At 44.4% G+C, this 15,208-nt stretch overlaps 1 protein-coding gene across 1 annotated transcript in view; it reads left to right on the top strand.

The window, feature by feature from the left end:
• LOC139413208 (ubiquinol-cytochrome c reductase complex assembly factor 1) overlaps positions 1–15,208 on the top strand; it is a 42,146-nt gene that overhangs the window by 19,244 nt on the left and 7,694 nt on the right. Inside the window, exons 6-8 of the mRNA XM_071160323.1 lie at positions 1,598–1,706; positions 11,163–11,240; positions 11,532–11,645. Of these exons, the coding sequence (XP_071016424.1) occupies positions 1,598–1,706; positions 11,163–11,240; positions 11,532–11,645 (301 nt within the window). The remainder of the gene's footprint in view (positions 1–1,597; positions 1,707–11,162; positions 11,241–11,531; positions 11,646–15,208) is intronic.

The following is a 15,208-nucleotide window of genomic DNA, read 5'->3' as shown; positions in this document are numbered from 1 at the left end:
TAAAGACCACTTGACTTTCTTTGTTACGTTACAGCCTTTTTTCTAAAATGGATGAAATAGTTTTTTTCCCCTCATCAATCTTCACATAATACCCCGTAGTGACAATGCAATAACAGGTTTTTAGACATTTTTTCAAATGTATAAAACATGTAACTGAAATATCTCATACATGTGTATTCAGTCCCTTTACTCATTACTTTGTTGAAGCACCTTTGGCAGCGATTACAGCCTTGGGTATGACGCTTCAAGCTTGGTACTCCTGTATTTTTAGGACTTTCTCCCGTTGTTCTTTGCAGATCCACACAAGCTCTGTCAGGTTGGATGGGGAACGTTGCTGCACAGCTATTTTCAGGTCTCTCCAGAGATGTTCGATCTGGTTCAAGTCCGGGCTCTGGCTGGGCCACTCAAGGACATTCAGAGACTTGTCCCGAAGCCACTCCTGCGTTGTCTTGGCTGTGTGCTTAGGGTTGTTGTCCTTTTGGAAGGTGAACCTTCGCCCCAGTCTGAGGTCCTGAGAGCTCTGGAACAGGTTTTCATCAAGGATCTCTCTACTTTGCTCCGTTCATGTTTCCCTCAATCTTGACTAGTCTCCCAGTCCCTGCTGCTGAAAAACATCTCCACAGCATGTTGATGCCACCACCATGCTTCACCATAGGGATGACCCCAGGTTTCCTCCAGACGTGACGCTTTCATCAAACCAGAGAATCTTGTTTCTCATGGTCTGAGTCCTTTAGGTGCCTTTTGACAGGCTGTCATGTGCCTTCCATCTGGCCACTCTACCATAAAGGCCTGATTGGTGGAGTGCTGCAGAGATGGCGGTCCTTCTAGAAGGGTCTCCCATCTCCACAGAGGAACTCTGGAGCTCTGTCAGAGTGACCATCAGGTTCTTGGTCACCTCCCTGACCCTTCTCTCCCGATTGCTTAGTTTGACTGGGTGGCCAGCTCTAGGAAGAGGCTTTGTGGTTCCAAACTTCTTCCATTTAAGAATGATGGAAGTCACTGTGTTTTTGGAGACCGTCAATGCTGCAGAAATGTTTTGGTACCCTTCCCCAGATCTGTGCCTCGACACAATCCTGTCTCTGAGCTCTACGGACAATTCCTTAGATCTCGAGGCTTGGTTTTTGGTCTGACATGCACTGTCAACTGTGGGACCTTTTTATAGTAGACAGGTGTGCATTTTCAAATCATGTCCAATCAATTTAATATACCACAGGTGGACTCCGATCAAGTTGTCAAAACATCTCAAGGATGGTTAATGGGAAACCGGATGCACCTGAGCTCAATTTCGAGTCTCATAGCGAAGTGTCTGAATACTTATGTAAATAAGGTATTCATGTATTTGTATTTATTTTTTGGCTAAGGTTTCCAAAAAACTGTCTTCGCTTTGTCATTATGTGGTATTGTTTGTAGATTGAGAGGGAATAAAATTGATTTAATCAATTTTAGAATGTGGCTGTAATGTAACAAAATGTGGGGAAGGGGTCTGAATACTTTCCAAATGTACTGTATAGTGTATCTCAAGTTCGGTATTGGCCCTTTAGGGTAAGAGGCTGTCCGTCCCTGTCAGATAAGGTGTTAACTCTGTTCTCCCCTGTAGGATTTGTCTGGTGAGGATTAGGCAAGAAGGCCGTGAGGGGAAGTACATGTGCCGCTACATCGTCCACTCAATGTGGGAGGACGTGGAGCAGAGGAGCAAGATCATGGGGGTAAGTCCCTCAAACTTCAACCTCATGTCTTTTCTAGTCTAAAACCTGGGACCACATCTATCAAGCATCTGAAAGTAGTAGTGCTGGTCTAGGATTAGGTTCCCTCTGTCCATGTAATCTTTTTTTATAATGACTTAAAAGGCAAAACTGATCCTATGATCAGACAGCTAATAATGGCTCAACTTAACCTTCTGATAGGATGGATGGAGTTTCTACCATTTTGATTTCTCAATACCCATCCAGTAATGTCAGGTCAAGGTTACATGATGTTTTTCGTAGCAGAGACAAAATTGGGATTCATTGCATATTGGACATCTCCATTGAATCAGTGTGCCCAAAGGGTACCACTGGGAGGGACAAACTTCTGCGTATTGCTTTTCAGATGTCAATGAATTCTACAAGATGCACATCTGTTGCAATAACAAAGCATCCTGTATTATCTATAGGCAGATATAGGGAACTGCCAAAATAATGGGAACACTTGAGTAAATTAGGGATACAAAGTATATTTAAAGCAGGTGCTTCCACGCAGGTTGTGGTTCCTGAGGTAATTAACTTCCCATCATGCTTAGGTTCAAGTATAAAAATGCTGGGCAGGCCAAAATTATTTTGGCTACCATGGCCATAGGATGACAATGCCCCCTTCCACAGGGGCACGAGTGGTAACTGAATGGTTTGATGAGCATGAAAACAATATGCCATGGCCTTCTGTCACCAGATCTCAACCGAATTATTGAACACTTATGAGTTTCTCAGATGGCCCCTGAATGCTGTTGCATCCCTCCAAAAGAGTTCCAGACACTTGTAGAATATACATTGCGTTCGGAAAGTATTCAGACCCCTTGACTTTTTCCACATTTTGTTACTTTACAGCCTTATTCTAAAAGATATATTTTTTTTCCCTCGTCGATTTAATCAATCTAGACACTACCCCATAATGACAAAGTAAAAACACATACACATACATATACAAGTAGAAACCTGAGATCACATACTTTACATAAGTATTTGGATACTTTACTCAGTACTTAGTTGAAGCACCTTTGGCAGCGATTATAGCCTCGAGTCTTCTTGGGTATGATGCTACAAGCTTGGCACACCTGTATTTGGGGGAGTTTCTCCCATTCGTCTCTGCAGTTCCTCTAGCGATGTCGCATTGGATAGGGAGCGTAGCTACACAGCTATTTTCAGGTCTCGAGGTGTATGATCGGGTTCAAGTCCTAGCTTTGACTCGGCCACTGAAGGACATTGAGACTTGTCCCGAAGCCACTCCTGCATTGTCTTGGCTTTGTGCTTAGGGCGTTGTCCTGTTGGAAGGTGAACCTTCACCCCAGTCTGAGCTCCTGAGTGCTCTGGTGTAGGTTTTCATCAAGGATCTCTCTGTACTTGCTCCATTCAGCTTTCCCTCAATCCTGACTAGTCTCCCTGTCGCTGAAAAACATCCCACAGCATGATGCTGCCACCACCATGCTTCAACGTAGTTATGGTGCCAGGTTTCCTCTAGATGTGATGCTTGGCATTCAGGCAAAATAGTTCAATCTTGGTTTCATCAGACCAGAGACTCTTGTTTCTCATAGTCCTTTAGGTGCCTTTTGGCAAAATCCAAGTGGGCTGTCATGTGCCTTTTACTGAGGAGCGACTTCCGTCTGGCCACTCTACCATGAAGGCCTGATTTGGTGGAGTGCTGCAGAGATGGTAGTCCTTCTGGAGATTCTCCCATCTCCACAGAGGAATTCTGGAGCTCTGTCAGTGACCATTGGGTTCTTGGTCACCTCCCTGATCAAGGCCCTTCTCCCCCGATTGCTCAGTTTGGCCAGGCGGGCAGCTCTGGGACGAGTCTTGGTGGTTCCTAGCTTCTTCCATTTAAGAATGATGGAGGCCACTGTGTTCTTCGGGACCTTCAATGCTGCAGAAATGTTTTGGTACCCTTCCCCAGATCTGGCCTTGACACAATCCTGTCTCGGAGCTCTACGGATAATTCCTTCATCCTCAAAGCTTGGTTTTTGCACTGTGGGACCTTACACAGACATGTGTGGGCCTTTCTAAATCATGTCCAATCAATTGAATTTCACCACAGGTTCACTCCAAGTTGGAGAAACATCTCAAGGATGTGCCTGAGCTCAATTTCGATTCTCATAGCAAAGGGTCTGAATACTTATGTAAATAAGGTATTTCTGTTTTTTGCTTTTTCATCCAATTGGTGAGATATTGTGTAGATTGATTAAATATTTTTCCTTCTCAATCTTAGAACAAGGCTGTAACGTAACAAAATGTGGAAAAGGTAAGTGTCTGAATACTTTCCAAATGCACTGTATGCCTAGGTGCATCAACTGTTCTGGCTCTATACCTTTTCTTCCTCTATCTGCTGGTACAGCCACTTTCTTTCACTCAAAATGTCAAGCTTCTGCCTATAACCTGAGGAAACAGCAGACCCACTGCTGAGTGGCTTAGCAGTCTAAGGCTTGAGGCGTCTCTACAGACCTGGGTTCAATCCCTGCCGTGACCAGGAGACCCATGAAGCTGCACACAATTTGCCCAGTGTCGCCCGGGTTAGGGGAAGATTTGGCTGGATGAAATTTCCTTGTCCCATCGCACTCTAGCGACTCATTGTGACGGGCCGGGCACCTGCAAGCTGACTTCGGTCGCCAGTTGGACGGTGTTTCCTCCGACACATTGGTGCGGCTGGCTACTGGGTTAAATGAGCAGTGTATCAAGAAGCAGTGCAGCTTGGCAGGATCGTGTTTCTGAGGACACATGGCTCTCAACATTCGCCTTTCCGAGTCGGTAGGGGAGTTGCAGCGATTAGACAAGACTAACTACCAATTGGATATCATGAAATTTGGGAGAAAAGGGGTAAAAGTACTGCAAAAAAAACGACAGACCCTTTTTTTCTTTCCAAAATACTAAAGTGTGCTGACTTTTACCAACTTTCTCCGCGTGATCTTCAACCTAACCGGTCAGGCTTCAAGACAGGTCACTCAACCGAGACTGCTGTCATATGTGTCACGGAGGCTCTCCGCACTGCCAAAGCTAACTCTCTGTTCTCATCCTCCTAGATGTATCCGCTGCCAATTAGATCCTTTTCTCCACCCTTTCGGGGCTGGGCGTCTCAAGCTTTGTACACTCTTAGATTGCATCCTACCTTGCAGGCTGCTCCTACCAGATGACGTGGAGAGGATCTGTGTCTGAAGCATGTACCCTCACTGCTGGTGTCCCTCCAGGCTCAGTTCTAGGCCCTATTCTCTCTTCACACCAAGTCACTTGGCTCTGTCATGTCCTCACATAGTCTGTCCTATCATTGCTATGCGGATGACACTCATGATGACACTCAACGGATGACACGCATCTCTCCGTGCCTGCAGATATCTCGGCCCACCACCTCAAGCTCAACCTCGACAAGACTGAGCTGCTCTTCCTCCCGGAGAAAGCCTGCCCTCTCCATGACCTCTCCATCATGGTGACTACTCCAGTGTCCACTTCCCAGAGTGCAAAGAACATTGGCGTGACCCTGGACAACATCCTGCCGTTCTCTGCAAACATCAAAGCAGTGACTTGCTCCTGAAGGTTCATGCTCTACAACAGGATTGCACATAGGAAGCGGTGCAGGTCCTAATCCAGGCATTTGTCATCTCCTGTCTGGACTACTACAACTTGCTGTTGGCTGGGCTCCCCGCTTGTGTCATCAAACCCCTGCAACTTACCCAAAACGCCGCAGCCTGACTGGTGTTCAACCTTCCCAAGTTCTCCCATGTCACCCCGCTCCTCCTCATATTCAACTGGCTTCCAGTTGAACCTTGCATCCACTACAACACCATGGTACTTGCCTAAGGAGCAGCGAGAGGAACTTCCCCTCCCTACCTTCAGGCTATGCTCAAACCCTACACTCCCACCCGAGTACTCTGTTATGTAATTTCTGGTCTCTCTTACCCATACAGGAGGGTAGCTCCTACTCATCTCAGTCAAAGCCCCAATGGTGGAACCAGCCCCCTGAAGCTAGTCCCTGCAAATCTTCTGAAAACATCTAAACCCCCGCCACCCTGCATCCCACTGCTGGCTTGCTTCTCAGGGTCAGTCCCTGGATGGGAGACCAGATGCTGCTGGAAGTGGTGTTGGAGGGCCAGTAAGAGGCACCCGTTTTCCTCTGGTCTAAAAACATATCCCAATGCCCCTGGGCAGTGATTGGGGACATTGCCCTGTGTAGGGTGCTGTCTTTCGGATGGGACGGTAAACTGGTATCCTGACTTTCTGTGGTCACTAAAGATCTCATGGCACTTATCGTAAGAGTAGGGGTGTTAATCTCTGTGTCCTGGCTAAATTCCCGATCTGGCCTTCATACCATCTTGGCCACCTAATCATCCCCAGTTTACAATTGGTGTTTTCATCCCCCCTCCTCTCCCCTGTAACTATTCCCCAGGATGTTGCTGTAAATGTGTTCTCAGTAAACTTACCTGGTAAAATAAGGCTTAAATAAAATAATTCGAGGAAAAATGTACTTACTATTTTAAGATGAATGCACTGTAAATTGCTCCGGATAAGATTGTCTGCTAAATTACTAAAATTGAATGTGGTGGCCCAATGCCATATTTAAGCACTTTGTTTCCTTTATTTTTGCAGTTACCTGTATATGTCCAAGTCAAATGCTATTGGGTCCTGATGTTGCAGCCCCCGATAGTGTCGCTATTAACATTACCAAAGCAGGGGCTTGAATAGTGTTTGAAGGGCTTTTTAAAGTTTCCGCTGTCATGATAAACTGTGAAAACAGTCAGTGCCTTACTCTGCCCCCCACCCCAAACTTTAAACGTGACTGTCATTCCTCATCTCTGAACCCTTTGTGTCTCAAGACCCAGAAAAACACATACGAATTCTTATTTCATACCTGATTTACATTTATCTATCTGGGAACTTGTTTAAAATGCAATACATTATCTTATGGGATAGATGACTTCTGTATAGCCTACTTTCATAGTGTTATTGCATAACCCCTGAACCAGTTCTCTTGAACCAGACCAGCTTTGGCTGTCAGTCATGTCAACATGTACAGAGTTGGATGTTGGCCAACAGTTTCACCAGCTATATGCACAGTAGGAAAGTCAAATGTCCTGTCCCCCACCGTCTATTCATTGTAAGGAATGATTTGCCTGGTTATCAAGTCAAGATTCCCCCTTGGAGCTTTAAGTAATACTTTTCTATAACTTTCATGTTGAAGTCTTCAAAATTGATTTATGGTTAACTTGTAATAGAGAATGATGTCTGACAAATGAATACCTTCCTTGTAAAACAAATGTCAATGTCTCCATTTTCAAAGGCCATGCCCTCGTATCTTTTACTGCGCTCGCACTAACGTCTGAGGCCGCCGCTATCTTCGCCCATTTTCATGATTTCCTTCCGAGCAGACTGTAAATCAAGAAGGAAAGGTTTCAGCATTGGATTTTCTAAGAATATCCTCACATTTTCAGGTGTCTAGGGAAAATGTATTCGGTCATTATCAGTATTATTTAGCCCAACTGAGACGGGCGAGCTGCTGGCAGCTATTTAGAGTAATCCTCTGTGAGGGGGCTAGCTTTTACAGGGCCCTGAATAATCACCACGACATACTGTAACCACCCCTATTAAATAGTTGGAATCAGCTGATCGAGCCATCCCGAAACATGAAGCATCTTTGTGTGTCCTGTGTATAGGAGTACAATATTGTACATTGTAGTTCCATACCACGCCAGGAACACCTGAAGTCAGGTCACTGCTCTCCATGCTCCGGTCACCCAAACATGCCTCGTTAAAGCCGGTTTTCCATGGAGAATTTGGGCATCCGTTGGCGTGACCTCATTCTCGAGAGTGGCGGGGGAATGAGAACCCAAGCTGTAAAGATTGATAATGACTACATTTGCGGGGCCCTCGCTGTAAGCTCAGTCGTATACCTTCTCCCGAAGTTTAACCACTCCTGTGCCCTGGCAGCTCAAGCCCCACTTGGCACTGCTTCAACCTGGCCTCATTTTCCTGCTCCTCCACCCAACTGGCCTGAGGGCACCACCGGGGCAAGCCCATGTAACTTTAGAGGAGAGGGTTACTAAAATGAAGGGATCCCTTGTTCCCCACAGCATTAACGTGGCACTGAACAGATGGCTCTGCGAGTGCATATTCTGTCTTTACCTGGACAATGGAGCTACAGACCAGTAAGGCTGACATACACAAGCTGTTTCATTAAATACTACCCGCAAACCACCAGTCTCAACGTCAACAGTGAAGAGGCGACTCCAGGATGCTGGCCTAGGCAGAGTTCCTCTGTCCTGTGTCCTTTTGCCCATCTTAATCTTTTATTTTTATTGGCCAATCTAAGAGATGGCTTTTTCTTTGCAACTCTGCCTAGAAGGCCAGCATCCTGGAGCCGTCTCTTCACTGTTGACATTAAGACTTGTGTTTTGCGGGTACTATTTAATGAAGCTGCCACTTGAGGACTTGTGAGGTATCTAGTTCTCAAACTAGACATTCTAATGTATTGTCCTCTTGCTCAGTTGTGCGCCGGGGCCTCCCACTCTTTCTATTCTGGCTAGTGCCAGTTTGCACTGTTCTGTGAAGGGAGTAGTACACAGCGCTGTACGAGATCTTCAGTTTCTTGGCAATTTCTCGCATGGAATAGCCTTCATTTCTCAGAACAAGAATAGACTGACGAGTTTCAGAAGAAAGTTCTTTGTTTCTGCCCATTTTGAGCCGGTAATCGAACCCACAAATGCTGATGCTCCAGATACTCAACTAGTCTAAAGAAGGCCAGTTTTATTGCTTCTTTAATCAGAACAACAGTTTTCAGCTGTGCTAACATAATTGCAAAAGGGTTTTCTACTGATCAATTAGCCTTTTAAAATTATAAACTTGGATTAGCTAACACAACGTGCCATTGAAACACGAGTGATGTAGCTATTTCATAAAAAATCTGCCGTTTCCAGCTACAATAGTCATTTACAACATTAACAAAGTCTACACTGTATTTCTGATCAATTTGATGTTATTTTAATGGATGAAAAATGTCATTTTCTTTCAAAAACATGGACATTTCTAAGTGACCCCAAACTTTTGAACTGGTGTGTGTGCCTTTTGGTAGGCCGTCATTGTAAATCAGAATTTGTTCTTAACTGACTAGTTAAACGAAAAAATCTGCAAATATAGTAGCTTAAGTTTCAGATGAGGCATAAGGAAGGTCATTGGTATATAAACTCAGCAAAAAAAGAAACGTCCCTTTTTCAGGACCCTGTCTTTCAACGATAATTCGTAAAATTCCAAATAACTTCACAGATCTTCATTGTAAAGGGTTTAAACACTGTTTCCCATGCTTGTTCAATGAACCATAAACAATTAATGAACATGCACCTGTGGAACAGTCGTTAAGACACTAACAGCTTGCAGACGGTAGGCAATTAAAGTCACAGTTATGAAAACTTAGGACACCTAAAGAGGCCTTTCTACTGACTCCAAAAGAAGATGCCCAGGGTCCCTGCTCATTTGTGTGAACGTGCCTTAGGCATGCTGCAAGGAGGCATGAGGACTGTAGATGTGGCCAGGGCAATAAATTACAATGTTCGTACTATGAGACGCCTAAGACAGCGCTACAGGGAGACAGGACGGACAGCTGATCATCCTTGCAGTGGCAGACCACGTCTATCAACACCTGCACAGGATTGGTACATCTGAACATCACACCTGCGGGACAGGTACAGGATGGCAACAACAACAGCCTGAGTTATACCAGGAACGCACAATCCCTCTATCAGTGATCAGACTGTCCGCGAGAGGCTGGACTGAGGGCTTGTAGGCCTGTTGTAAGGCAGGTCCTCACCAGACATTACCGCCAACAATGTCGCCTATGGGCACAAACCCACTGTTGCTGGACCAGACAGGACTGGCAAAAAGTGCTCTTCACTGACGAGCCGCTGTTTTGTCTCACCAGGGGGGTGATCGGATTCGAGTTTATCGTCGACGGAATGAGCGTTGCACCGAGGCCTGTACTCTGGAGCGGGATCGATTTGGAAGACCTCCTCCCTCATGTGCTACCCTTCCTGCAGGCTCATCCTGACATGACCCTCTAGCATGACAATGCCACCACGCACGAAACAAACAGTATGGCTGATTTCCTGAAAGACAGGAATGTCAATGTTCTGACATGGCCAGCAACGAGCCCGGATCTCAATCCCATTGAGCACGTCTTGGATTGGAGGTTGAGGGCTAGGGCCATTCCCCCCAGAAATGTCTGGGAACTTGCAGGTGCCTTGGTGGAAGACTGGGGTAACATCTCACAGCAAGAGCTGGCAAATCTGGTGCAGTCCACGAGGAGGAGATGCACTGCAGTACTTATTGCAGCTGGTGGCCACACCAGATACTGACTGTTACTCTTTGTTTTGACCCCCCCTTTGTTCAGAGACACATTATTCAATTTCTATTAGTCACATGTCTGTGGAACTTGTTCAGTTTATGTATCAGTTGTTGTATCTAATGTTCATACAAATATTTATGAACAAGTTTTCTGATAATAAATGCAGTTGACAGTGACAACTTTTGCTGAGTTTAGTAAAGAAGTGGCCCAAGGTGGCTGCCTAGCAGTATTCCACAGTTTAAAGCATGAGGGGAAGAAAATGTGGAAGCCCTTAAACTGATTTTTAATAAATGAGATCACTTTTTTAAAATGAATCCAAAAACACCAGAGATTGCAGCATGTATGTTACTGTGGAGAATTGCACAGAGCAGAGGTTAAGGGACTCATACTTCCCTTTTAGGCCTTGTTGTAATTGTTCTAAGTGGGAGTTCTACTCCGGTCTTATCACGCCTGCTTCAAATTCAAATTTTCAATGCGTGTCTCATCACACCTGAAATATGAAGTTGGGCGTGTTGAACCGGTAAAACTAGGTCCTCGTCTATTGAGTTCTCAAACCGCTTCCAGGTTAGCGTTTTTCAAGCTGCTGAGTTTTTATGGAAGAATCCTCGAGGTGACCTCTGATTTCATTATTGTCATAGCCTATTGAGTTCTGTGTTTTACTCCCTTAGTCTATTACAATGCATTCATTATCTAAACTCCCTGAGTGTTGTTAGTGTCCTTAGTGTACCTAATACAGCACACATGCTTACATACAGTACTGTATCTGTGTATTTATGTAAGGATAGTTTACTCCACCTGCTGGACACACTCAGTGAGTAGCCACAAAGATCCCCTACTCTCAACCTAGTCCAGCACTATAAACTGGCTCCAACAGCTCAAGGAAAAGGTTATTTATATTTCAGGAGGGGAAAGTGTGTGTGTATGTGCGTGCATGCGCTTGATGTGGAAAATGTGACCAAATTTGAGGAACTCAAGCAAAGCAGTAGTATTGGGACTGTTTACCCAAAATAGTGTTAATAACAACTTAGGTCCTTGCTTTCCAGCTGGCTAACCCACATCCCTCCATCCTCCTTCCCTTCTCTCTTTCGCCTGTCTAGATTGATGCCATTCACCGGAAGGAAAGCATGAGGGCTATGACAGAGACTTTCTATGCTGCTATTTTTGGATATGATGAGGTAAGACCCCGGTTTGACCATTAGATTTATCTTTGCCTCAGCTGTGGCAGATAGTATAAAACACAACACACACTGGAAATGATGACTGGGAATGGAAGGGCCCCAGAGACCAAGCCTGCTTGGGAACAGGTCCGCAGCTAGCATTTCGTGGTGCTGTTCTAGGCCTGACTGGCGGAACGGTCCTGCAGGAGCCACTGTGTTCGGTCTGGTCCAGTCCTCAGTGCTATTTGACAACGCAGTGATGGAAGGTGACAACCATGATTTACCTCCTCTGTGTTGTTGCATTTGAAGGGAATCCTTTCGGACGATGGGGTGCTGGCGGCCGCCCTGTGGAGGAACATGTTCAACCGCCAGTGCGAGGACCCCAGGCAGCTGGAGCTCATGGTGGAGTACGTCCGTAAACAGGTGAGAAAGGAAGACGACCCTCTATATCACCACAGATGGGATACTTGCACCTAGTCCTCAGTGGTTCCCCAAATAAAGAGAACCAATGTTTCTGGCCTCAGTTTTCTGCCTGCACCCAAAAAGAATCTGCCCTGACTTCAGGTTTGGAAAGACGTGGGGACCACCAGATGTTTCACAATGTTGTTGTAGCCCTGAACTAGCTCACCTAATTCACCTATTCAAGGGTTTGATGATTAGTTGACAATTTTAAATCAGGTGTGCTAGTTCTGGAATAGTTCAAAAACATGGAATGGCTGGGATTCCTTAGGAAATATTTGAAAAGGGCACTCTGGGGAGCCTAGTTTATATTAATTTTAGTTATTTAAACTGAATGTTTAAATAACTACAAATAATTAAAACTAGGCTCTCCAGAGTGGAATTTGAAGACAATTATTCACACAAAAAGATTAACATTTTGTCATGTTAAAACTGACACCGGCATGTTCCACACCTTATGCCAGGTTCGGCAATTTACCTGTCTAACATCAGCTCGCTTGTGCTGAGGTGGGAGGGATGTAAGTATAGGTGTGTCCTTAACATGTGCCAATATGCACAACTAAGGATATTTAAGACTGACCAAAAGCAGGTTTATGGGAACGAGATTGGTTATGGCATTGATTTTGACAGCAGAGAGGCACACAGTACTGTAGCCTTATGTAGGCTTACATCACCAATGTTTTATTAAAATAAAAACTTTCTAAATGTAATCTGTGAGTGACAGTTGCCATGGAAAAATATTGCGATACTGATATCTTCCCAGCCCTAGTTACTATACAGAAATATAAAAGCAACATGTTGTCTTGGTCCTTAGTGTTGGTCCCATGTTTCATCAACTGAAATACAAGACCCCAAAATGCTCATTTATGTCAGATTTTGTGCAGAAATGTGTTTACATCCCTGTTAGTGAGCATTTTTCCTTTGCCAAGACAATCCATCCACCTGACAGGTGTGGCATAGAAGAAGCTGATGAAACAGTGTGATCATTACACAGGTGCACCTTGTGTTGGGGACAATAAAAGGCCACTCTAAAATAAGCAGTTTTGTCACACAACATCATTCCACAGATGTCTTTAGTTTTGAGGGAGCATGCAATTGGTATGCTGACTGCAGGAATGTCCACCAGAGCTGTTGTCAGATAGTTTTATGTTAATTTCTCTACCACAAGTCACCTCCACCTCATTTTAGAGAATTTGGAAGTACGTCCAACTGGCCTCAACTGCAGATCATGTGTAACCACGCCAGCCCTGGACCTCCACACCCGGCTTCTTCACCTGAGGGATGGTCTGAGATGAGCCACCTGGACAGTTGATAACTGGGTCTACACAACCAAAGAATTACTGCTCAAACTGTCAGAAACCATCTCGGGGAACCTCATCTGCATGGTCGTCGTCCTCACCAGGGTCCCGACTGCAGCTTGGCGTCGTAACCAACTTCAGTGGGAAAATTCTCACCTTGGATGGCCACTGGCATGCTGGAGAAGTGTGCTCTTCATGGATGAATCCTGGTTTCAACTGTACCGGCAGATGGCAGACGCAGACAGCCATGGCGTCGTGTGGGCGAGCAGTTTGGTGTGCCCCATGGTAGTGGGGTTATGGTATGGGCAGGCATAAGCTACAGACAACGAACACAATTGCAATTTAATCAATGGCAAATTGAATGCACAGATACCGTGTTGAGATCCTGAGGCTCATTGTTGTGCCATTCATCCACCACCATCACCTCCTGTTTCAGCATGATAATGCACAGCCCAAGGATCTGTACACAATTCCTGGAAGCTGAAAATGTCCAAGTTCTTTCATGACCTGCATTGATTATGTTTGGGATGCTCTGAATCGTTGTGTACGACAGCATGTTCCAGTTCCCGCCAGTACCCAGAAACTTTGCACAGCCATTAGTGAGACAATATTCCACAGGCCACAATCAACCGCCTGATCAACTCTATGAGAAGGAGATGTATCGAGCTGCATGAGGCAAATGGTGGTCAGACTGACTTTAAAAAAAAATGTTTAAAGGTGTCTGTGACCAACTGTTATTCCCAGTCATGTGAAATCCATAGATTAGGGCCAAATGTATTTATTTAAATTGACTGATCTTCCTTAACTGTAACTCAATAAAATCTTTGAAATTGTTGCATTTGTTTTTATTCAGTGTCATTTATTTAACTATTATTAAAAGTAATGTCATTATCATTAGTAGGCTTAGTGTACAGTGGTTCCTCCTTTAAAAGTTGTGAGTTTACGCCGCGGGATTTAGAGGTAATTTGTGGTTTAGTACGATACCCTGTATCACCACTTCATTGCTCCAGACCAGCGCAAGGGGGAGTTAGAGCACCGATTTATGCTTTTGGGTCCTACTAACAATGAGTGGATGGCATAAACCTAAATAGAAACTGATAATTGTGCACAACTTCAGTAATACTTACTAAAACTGTTGTTACACTCAGGGTTTTATTGTGTTAGGATTATTTATTTATTTATTATTTTGCTCATATTGTAGGCCACTCCTGACCGGTCACGTTGTACAGCGCCTGGGTGGCGCAAAGGTCTAAGACACTGTATAGCAGTGCAAGCTGTGTTGTTAAAGATGCTGGTTCAATACCCATGACGGTCTCGACTTGGAGACCCATGAGATGACATGTTTTTTTTCCCTCTAAAAACAAATTAGTAACAATGTCTCACCCCATGTTCAAGAATGGCCTTTTCTCGCTCATTTTACTTTATTTCAAAACAAAATAATCTCAAATATTTAAGGGGCATTGCACTAATAATGGCGCTGACTAGGGAAATGTTCCCACTGTTCTGTTCTTAGTGTCAGTCTGCAGGTTCAAACTAAAACAATGTAACTAATAATGGCATCTTTATGCTTTCATTAATAAAATAATTATAAAAATACTCTTTCAAAATGCAAATGTTGATTTCGTTATGGATCCGTAACGAATTACTATGTGAATAAATATCACTGAATTACAGAAATATCCTCCAATCCTCTGTAATTATTGGTGGAGAGTCACGTCATATTTTTTTATATACTGTAGGCCTACTGTAGGCGACATGAGTCTCACTAGTGTTGAGTAATGTGCTGTTACAAGTGGTGTAGGTCTTATTTAATTAAAGAGCATATTGAAGTTAGAAGCAATAGGATTTGAAGCAAAAGCCTACAACTCACTTTTAGCACAGTTTCGCACTGCTCTGAGACAAGCATGGGGGCTGGTCTTGATAAATCAATTAGATTTTATTTTAATTTTATTTTTACTTCATCTCCGTTTGGGTATTGGTTAGACTAGAATATAAAAAAAAATAGGGTGCAGAAATGTTATGCTCTTAGTGTAATCTTTTATTTAACTAGGCAAGTCCGTTAAAAACAACTTCTAATTTACAAGGACAGCCTACTACTTCCTCCCCATCGGGGAATTGAACACCGGTCTCCCGCGTGCCCTGCCCGCAATTGGATTGAAATCTGGGCCCTTCGCTGGCCATGGCAGAACATTCCGTTCTTTCAGGAAATCACGCACAAAATGAGCGGTA

The sequence above is a fragment of the Oncorhynchus clarkii genome, chromosome 7 (genome assembly GCF_045791955.1).
Source record: "Oncorhynchus clarkii lewisi isolate Uvic-CL-2024 chromosome 7, UVic_Ocla_1.0, whole genome shotgun sequence".
Classification (NCBI taxonomy): Eukaryota; Metazoa; Chordata; class Actinopteri; order Salmoniformes; family Salmonidae; genus Oncorhynchus; species Oncorhynchus clarkii.
Note: the sequence above shows the minus strand (reverse complement) of the source record. Positions and strands in the feature narration are given on the sequence as shown.